The sequence below is a fragment of the Atta colombica genome, unplaced genomic scaffold (assembly GCF_001594045.1).
Source record: "Atta colombica isolate Treedump-2 unplaced genomic scaffold, Acol1.0 scaffold166, whole genome shotgun sequence".
Classification (NCBI taxonomy): domain Eukaryota; kingdom Metazoa; phylum Arthropoda; class Insecta; order Hymenoptera; family Formicidae; genus Atta; species Atta colombica.
The window spans coordinates 1,205,253-1,214,355 of NW_017259257.1; the positions used below are offsets into that span (position 1 = coordinate 1,205,253).

The 9,103-nt window shown below is 31.9% G+C and overlaps 3 protein-coding genes across 7 annotated transcripts in view; 2 read left to right on the forward strand and 1 right to left on the reverse strand.

Annotated features, from left to right (window-relative positions):
- The window catches only part of LOC108686187 (V-type proton ATPase 116 kDa subunit a), a 25,204-nt gene extending 22,180 nt beyond the window's left edge, over positions 1–3,024 (forward strand). For 3 of the 4 annotated variants that reach the window (XM_018191333.1, XM_018191334.1, XM_018191335.1), the window contains exons 9-14: positions 258–471; positions 566–992; positions 1,338–1,465; positions 1,553–1,785; positions 2,149–2,546; positions 2,898–2,994. In XM_018191333.1, coding sequence (XP_018046822.1) covers positions 258–471; positions 566–992; positions 1,338–1,465; positions 1,553–1,785; positions 2,149–2,546; positions 2,898–2,994 — 1,497 coding nt within the window. Of the gene's footprint in view, positions 1–257; positions 472–565; positions 993–1,337; positions 1,466–1,552; positions 1,786–2,148; positions 2,547–2,897 lie in introns of all 4 variants that reach the window. The other variant, XM_018191336.1, reaches the window with a different exon arrangement.
- Positions 1–6,658, reverse strand: part of LOC108686189 (UPF0565 protein C2orf69 homolog) — a 38,803-nt gene extending 32,145 nt beyond the window's left edge. Inside the window, exon 1 of the mRNA XM_018191339.1 lies at positions 6,619–6,658. The gene's annotated coding sequence lies outside the window, so the exon portion shown is untranslated. The remainder of the gene's footprint in view (positions 1–6,618) is intronic.
- A 161-nt stretch (positions 6,659–6,819) lies between these two features.
- The window catches only part of LOC108686186 (aminopeptidase N-like), a 30,739-nt gene continuing 28,455 nt past the window's right edge, over positions 6,820–9,103 (forward strand). The window contains exon 1 of one of the 2 annotated variants that reach the window (XM_018191331.1): positions 6,820–6,892. The gene's annotated coding sequence lies outside the window, so the exon portion shown is untranslated. The remainder of the gene's footprint in view (positions 6,893–9,103) is intronic. The other variant, XM_018191330.1, reaches the window with a different exon arrangement.

Sequence of the window (9,103 nt, forward strand, 5' to 3'; positions counted from 1 at the left end):
TGTAATAGAAAACTTTATAAGATTAGAAATTATACTTGAGTCAATAATAATTTATAATTTATAAATTGAATTTCTGAGCAGAGAGTTGCATATATAGAAATAATTTTAAATCGTATTTTGTATTGAGTAATTTACAATTCGTTACGAAGCAGAAAGTTTTTGTATTGTTTATCAACTTGGAAGACTGCTAACAGCAGATAATATAGATTCGAAACATAAGATTAAATTATTGAACGAAAAAATATGGGATTTTTTAGCGTCAATGTGGAAGCTCCATACCGTCTTTCCTCAACGTGATCCACACGGATGAAAATCCCCCGACGTTCAATAGAACGAATAAATTTACGAGAGGTTTTCAAAATTTAATTGACTCTTACGGTGTGGCATCGTATCGTGAAGCTAATCCAGCACTTTACACTATTATTACGTTTCCCTTTCTATTTGCCGTCATGTTTGGCGACGCTGGTCATGGTGAGTAAATAGTGAGTGATAAATCTAAGCAATTAAAAAAGTATTTACATATTTTGTTAAGTAATCCTTATGGGTGTGTGATTTGTTATGCTAGGATTCATACTGACGCTTTTTGGTTTGGCCATGGTGTTAATGGAGAAAAAGATCAGCGCGCAAAAATCGGACAACGAAATCGGGAATCTATTTTTCGGCGGTCGTTATATCATCCTTCTCATGGGTTTGTTTTCCATCTACAGTGGTTTAATCTACAACGACATATTCGCAAAATCAGTTAACATATTCGGATCTAGTTGGAGGATCAAGTATTCGCTCAACGATACAATATATAATAAGGCGCTAGATCTGTCACCAAATGCGAATGAGAGCTACCTACAATATCCCTATCCTCTGGGTTTAGACCCGGTTTGGTCTCTTGCTGAAAACAAAATTGTATTTCACAATTCGTTCAAGATGAAAGTATCGATTATCTTTGGCGTCGCGCACATGATCTTCGGCGTCTGTATGAACGTCGTCAATATGGTGTAAGTATCATAATTTGAATGAACGAAATTAAAAGTCACGATTACAAAGGTATACTATTGCTAAAAAAAGAAAGATGTACTGTTGTAGACCTACGCGTTTTAATATTGAGTAACATTAAAGTACGTTCGTAGCTTTTTTTTTACGAAATTGTAAGCAATATTTTGTTTACGTGTGTCATGATAGTTAAATGATAATTTTGCAGAATTATATTATAGTGATTTCGAGGTAATTCAGTAGAAAGCATTTTCGAATTTGCGTTTGCATAAAATAGTTTTATTTTATTTTTTCCAAAGAAGATATAATCAAAGTCTGTTTATTATGTTACGCGTTGTGATTTTTTTCAGGTATTTCAAGAAATATGCTAATCTGATCCTTGAATTTCTGCCACAATTACTCTTCCTTCTATTGCTATTTTTTTACATGACTGTCCTGATGTTTATTAAGTGGATTTTGTACGAGGCTTCGGCCGAAGGTAAATATTAATTTATCTTCAAATCAGTAATTGCAATATGCATACATGACACACACTTCTATCGTAACGCGATATTTTGTGATACAGATCCAGGACGAAGACCAGGTTGTGCACCATCGGTGTTAATTACATTTATTAACATGATGCTTTTCAAAGATGCCACTGTGCCAAAGGATTGTTCCCAGTACATGTTCGAAGGACAGGACATTTTGCAGTTGGTTTTGCTTTTGTCCGCTCTTTTGTGCATTCCAGTAATGCTCTTTGGGAAACCGTTATTTATTCTATTTTCAAAGAGAAAATCTCAAGGAAGAAAGATTTATGTAAGTAATTTGTTGTTTTGCTTTGTGCATAATTATTACCACTTATTTATAAAATTTTTAACAATAATGATTTATTTTATAGTATCCATAATTTATAACAATAAAAATGCGACTCTTCGATTTTTATGTCACGTTGTAAGCATGTCTTGTATATATAAAGTTAGTAATTTTAGCAAGTTCGATGAGCGTCGTAGATGTAATCGCTGATGTAAACTTAGTAAACAACATAGCTATAATAATAATAATAAATGTCTGAAAATGATGGATTATTAGACGAAATAAAGGAGAACTAGTGCTCTGTATTCAATCGCGATTACGAATGGAATTAGCGCTGATGTAACACGTGCGTTATTATTTGTTCAGAGCAACGGGAGTGCGTCTCAGGACATCGAGTTACAGGCCCAAGAATTGCCTGGCGCAGGCACCAGCAAGGATACTGCAGCGGAAGATCACAGTCACGAGGACGACAGCTTTGGTGAACTGATGATCCATCAAGCCATCCACACGATAGAATATGTGTTGTCTACAGTTTCACACACTGCCTCTTATCTACGATTATGGGCCCTGTCTTTGGCTCATTCGCAGCTGTCAGAAGTGCTCTGGAATAGAGTTTTGCGGATAGGCTTAGCCGCCGAAGAGGATCAGTACGTTAATAGTATTATTCTGTTCTTCGTGTTCGCTATCTGGGCCTTCTTCACCGTCGTCATTCTCGTCTTAATGGAAGGCCTCTCGGCATTCCTTCATACGCTTCGACTTCATTGGTACGTACAACATATTAGGCTGCTCCTGTGTTTTTTCGATAAAGTTTTGTTTCAAGTGAAGTTAGAGAAATTCGAAACTTTTTAAAATGAGACTCAAGGAATATTTTTTAAATAGAAGAAATACAGATTAATCTAACTGTTTTTATTCAATAAAATTATTTTCAACTGATCTCACGTTTTAACTTCGACAAATAAACCAAGTCTATATTTTTGTATTAATTTCAAATGTTTTTATCAATATTTTTTCTGTCAATCTATTATTGACCACTGGATAAAATGCAAAGAATTAAGGCATTTTATCATCATATCCTATTGTTTTCTATTATTTGCTTAGTATTTTTTATTCTTTAGGGTCGAGTTTATGAGTAAATTCTACGAAGGCTTAGGATACCCCTTCCAACCATTTTACTTCAAGAGTATCTTAGATGCCGAGGATGCTGAAGAATAGATGCTGCCACTAGTCTTCACAGCAATAATCGTTAGATATATATATATATATAATTATTGAATATTATGCGCGAAACTTTCTTTTATTTTAAATATTTTCATATATGCGAGGCCTTCTCTTGTTGCCTGTAGAAAAATACAAGGACCAAATTGCCATGGATTGTTTTAAATGAGTCTGACAATGTGCCTTCTTCAACAATTACAACTATCGATCACATATCTATGTTTATTGGCCAAATACGCGCGATAATTACAATATAAACGGCAATAAGAGTTTTAAGAAACATACATTTTTCTAAATGTTTTTTACACGTGGATAATAATATCGGTCGAGAAATCGCGTGCTATAAAAGTTTATTTTAATTATTCATTTTTAAATTATTTTATTTAATTCGCTCCGGATTTAAATAATAAATTTTTAAAGAAACTTATTTGCCAAAGCGGTTCTAAATTTTGTCATTAATAAATTGTCTACTTCTTATTTGCTTGTATATAGCTCTTTTAAATTATTTACAGTTTAATACCTTGATATATTTTAAGAAAAAGAAGTGCAACAACGTCTTTGCAACAAAATGAATTCAATTGGTACATCAATTATTTCATGTTAAGATAAGATTCGCGATTAGAGCTAACTCTACTTGTCCAACGTTAAATGACCATAATCGTGGTATTATTTCAACGGAAACGGAAAAGGAGTACAAAAAGTGTGATTTAGCAACTACGCTACTACTGCTAATGCTGTCGAGTGAGCATTATATTCATTCCATTAATTACCTAATAACGTGGACATGCCATAGTCGATGTAGCTCGTCATTAAGCACGCCGCGCGTTGTAATATTTCATAATGTCGCGCTTATATATGTATAACCATTCTCCGTGCAGAAAAGCAGTGATCGAAGCTGTTGTAATTATGGCGCTACGATGAAGAAATTAGAAGATAAAGACATTACGATCCGAATCGTGTGCTACATCATATGATTTGATTGATGCTCGACGGACGAGCGGCGAATGTACATTCTTGTATTACTAGAGTACAAATCTTTCTCCGAGTGACTGGTAACCAAGAGATATTCAAACTTATGCAAAGTTACCATTACGACTATCCACCATAGGTATTAATGCGACGTCAAAAAAGAGTGATGTATTCATGCGCGAGATATTTCCAAGATCCCGATCTTCACGACGGATTCATTGACGATATGATTTTCAACCAAGTTTCCGTTACGAAGGCATCAAACATTTTCAGTCTATGCATAACAGTTTGAAATAAGGATCTTCTCGTGAATCAAATTATACATTTATGTGCTGTGATTGATTAATAAAACCTGATGTCCAAGTATTCGTATTGGACTTTGCAAAAGTAAAGTCAATTAATTGCCGAAAGTCAGTTAATTATTAAAAGTTATTCTGTCGAATATTAGAACGTTGTGGCAAGAGATGATCGTTGAAAAGTTAAGAAAGAAAAAAATGTTTTCGAAAAAAAGATTGATCCCTAGTTTAACTGAATTTCGTTAAAATTAAGATCAAAACCTCTGGGATAATTTGTGTATATGTATCTGTATATAAATATTCAATATATTTTATCAACGTGTTAAAATAAATTGATAAATACTACATACATATCAACGTATTTTTTACCATTCTCTTTTCTATTTTTTATTTAATCTTGAAAGACATCACATCGATTATCACTGAAAGTTATGTACGTGCGTGTTTCGCATAACTAGAAAAATCGTAAAAAAAAGTTGATTAATTACTTTATGTAAGGAAAAAAGAGAGAAAGAATCTGTAAATTTTATTTACGCTACACAAATACTATACATATAAAAATATCCTCTTTAAGGAAACGTTATGCACGAAGCTGTGTATGACATATTTTCCATTAATTTATTCTACGTATATTTTCGTAATTAGTATGTATCATTTACGAATTATAATAGACTAGACTTATTTTGCATCATAAATTTATGTATGTTAAAGTGACTCAGTTGAAAATATCGTTGAATTAACCTTTTAAATTCCGTGAATTTTTAACAATTTACACACTTATTTTTTAAATGGAAATAATTATCTTCAATTTTTTTTCTTTGTAATTATGAACATGACACTTCTTAAAAATGTATTTAATTTACTTATAGTCTTTTTATCTTCGTAAAGAATATTATTTTATGATCAAAATTTTTCAATCAGAGATTTTTTGCGTGAAACGAAAAGATTCTTTTTTTATTGATAAATTAAATATCATGATAATTAATGATTGATTAAACGCAGAAATGTGCAATTGAACTTACATCTTTTATCTACTACAGTTTTCACAAAGGAATAGAGAAATTAGTTTCAATTAGAAAAAAAAAAAAGATAATCTTAAGGTGTTTTAAAACTTTTTCCAATAAAAAGTCATTTAATCAATTTTTTCATTTAATCGCTATCTCAGACATCCTGTCTTTGCACAAAAACGAATAAAAATTCGTGCCTTTTCTAATTAAAACGATTTGGATATACGACGTGATGTGTATCCCCCGTTGCTTGTAAACAAGTCATCGGGAATTCGCAATTAGAACATGTCCAACTGTTTTACGGTTCGAAGATGGTATCAATTTAATTAAAGTCTGGCGGCGATAATTAAATCGTAACCATCTCCTTATGAGAAAATTTATCATGATATGCAAAATAATGCGCGAATATCAAATGCATTTAATACGTGTAGGTTGAGAAATAATTAAATAAAAAATAAAAACAAAAAATTTCGTATAATAATCGGTTATATTATAATTTATTGATGTAATAACTTAATGTTGTTAAGATTTAATATTGCATTAATAGTGAACGTAATTTGTTCAGTTTAATACTTGGTTGTAAACCAAAATGGCTATCAGTTTTGATCAGATAATTTTTTGTGATCAATTTTGTGATCTTTTATTTTGAAGATACACAATAAACATTTATTGTAAAATTTAAATAATGCAAAATATAAATCATGTTATCAACGAAATCCGTTTCGTGCGTATTAAATCGATCACAGACTTGCTTTTCAATCGACGCGAGGCAAGAGCTCTGTCACAATTGTTGAGAAGAGAGATATGAAAGCGCAGTAAAAAAGTTCCTATTCGTTCAATTGAAATAGCAGCGCTTTTATTGAACTTTGCCTAGGAAATTAAAACTTAAATTAATATATCTGCCTTCATTGTCTTCAAAAAATATATAAATTAGAAAAAATATTTATTGTTTTACAGTTTTTCAGAGTTATATTTTTGATGTTTAATACGATAGCAATTTTAAATTTATTAAATATATATAATAATTGCTCTCGATAATTATAAGTTTAGACAACATTATTATAATTAAGACTACATTAAGTTTAACGTAATATATGATAATGTGTGTGTGATTCCTTATTTTTATTATTTAAAGTATTTTACGGAAAATTCCAAAGAAATGTTATTTGCAAACTATTCAGCGAAACTATTTTTGAAATTATGGAATTGAATATTATAGATCATTATGCAGAAGTCAATTTCTCGATACAGAGTATACATAATCGCGAAGAAAATCGGAAGACTTCAATTAACAACTTGCACTAACAGCTACGAAGCTATTAGATCGTTATTGATTGCAGGGAACTCACCCGTTTCGATCTTCCATTTTGCGATCTTCTATTTGGACGTAAACTCGGAGGACAACAGTACTTCCAAGGGATCCAATCCTACGGGAGATCGAATTTGCGGCAGCGTGTTTGATAGAGTTGCGCGCGCTGGTGCAACGTTTTCTGTGATTTAATGGATGAGAACAGAGCGAGAGTTCAGTAGGCGACGTGCGCTCTCTGTCACCGTGTGTTCCCGTATACATCCCGGCCTTCAGCATTCCTCGCGCATGGATTCCGTACACGCTCGATAACGTAGGTGAGTGTACGATCATCAGAGTCGGATTTATATACATAAATTAAAGCTTTACAGCTCACAGTTGCAAGGAGTTGCTTCATTTTCCTGAGGGACACGTCCTACTTTCTAAAATATTCGCGCACATTCATCTGAAATGCGTCCTCTCAGATTCCTCCTAAATGTATATCTAGATGAGCGAACAGATGAATAAAAAGTTACATATATTTCTTTCCGTTCTTCTGGATTTCTTTTATGTTTTATTTGCAATTGAATAAAAGCATATCGCTTTATTAAACATATTATGTATTTTTTTTTTAATTATAAATTTCAAATTACCATTTCTTTATTCAGATTTATTATTGAGATGCTTTTTAAAAACTAGTTGTTTGCAAAATACGAAATAAAGGATAAAACGTTTTAAAGATATTTATAAATTTCATTTTTTATAATTTATTGTCGATTTAATTGTTTTCAATTTAGTTGGTAGAATTTTAAGATTACAAGTTAGAATTGCAGTTTAATTCGCCGACATTACGCACGTGCGGAATTTCGGGAATTCATGGATGCGGAAGTGTTATAATATCCCGCTGATTTCGCATAAAAGTAATTGATGATGCATACATCGATGCATACACTAAACGTACCATTAATTGTATTAATTCAATCATCAGATCGTGTCGAAAGGGAAAAGCGTTTATTGCACGAATGATTGCACGATGCAGGTTATTTTTAATCGTCGGACAACCAGGGAGACATATTGCGCCATCAGCCATTTGCGTCGTAACTTGCGCATAAATTATAAGTGCATAAATTATAACACCACAGATTGTACTCTTCTTCGAAATAGCTTATCTACAAAATGCGTCGGTGAAATCTCGTAAAGCTCGCTGTGACATTGCGGATCAGAAACTTTAGGGAGAGAAGCGCATTATATCTTACTTATTGTTTAGCCATGATGTGCGGTACATTTTGGCTTTGAGAAAATAAGTTTACGTTGTTCAGTTATTATTTTTGTCACTTTATTTGTATTTGATGTAATTAATTTTTAATTTATTAAAAAATATTATTTGATTAAAACCGATTAAAATCAGGATAAAAAATTTGCGTCTTATTACATAATATAATTTAATCTTCAACAACTCAGAGAGTTTTCGAGTTTTATAATATATAATATCGTCCTATTTGAGTGATTAAATGAGGATCTGATGAAAATGTTTAAACGAAATATAAATAACGAGAGTATTTAAATCCAAAATAAATTTACAAAATAAATGCAAAATAAATTTCCTAATAAAATGCATATAATGCGTTATAATAATATCAGTTCATCATAAAATAAAAAACAACTTGAAATGTCCGGCGAGAACTTTACAAAATTTTCTAAGGAGACCTTTTGTCATTATCGTCATTTTCTGTATAGTAAAAAAATCTACGGATAACAAGACGTGACCATTTTTCAAACTTTATGATTGGAAAAGCGTTGGACCGGGCGACAAACTTTTTCCATTAGCTAGGAAGAGAGGGCGGCGGTAGTGAGTCGGCGGTTTCATCAGAATCGAAGATCTCCCGCGTTCTCCCGGAAGATCTTCTCTGAATTGCATCCTTACTATTAGGATCGTGGCTCTAAACCCCGCGTCCTTCCCATTATCTCATATAATCCTCAACTCGGTCCATTCTGATCGGTTTATCTCACCAAAGATAGCGAGATAAGTCGGGGATGTCAACATTTATTCCCTCCTCTGTTTTTCTCTTTCTCTGTTTCTCTCTCTCTCTCTCTCTCTCTCTCTCTCTCTCTCTTTTTGTCTCTGTCTCTCTCTCTCTCTCTCTTTCTCAAATTATTCTAACGTTTCATAAGGATTTTATGACAAACGCGAACATAATAGCTACAATCTTTAATCACTTCTACTGTGGACATTCACGTGTAATCGAAACCCGATGATAATTCTGTCTTATAAGAAATGGAAGAATTTAATATGAAATATTAGTCCATTTTTAAATAAAAAGTACTGTTTAAATATTTTTATTAACACAATTATTCTACGTTTAAATAATTTCAAAAATTTTGAAAGCATACATTGAATACTTTCTACATATGCGTTTAATTTTATAAAAATTACAACTGAATTACAGTAAAATATCGCTATAATATAAATAATGCTACTATATAAATTTAATCAACAAAATATATTAATGATTTTACCAAATTAAAAATTTTTATTTTAGAATTAACTT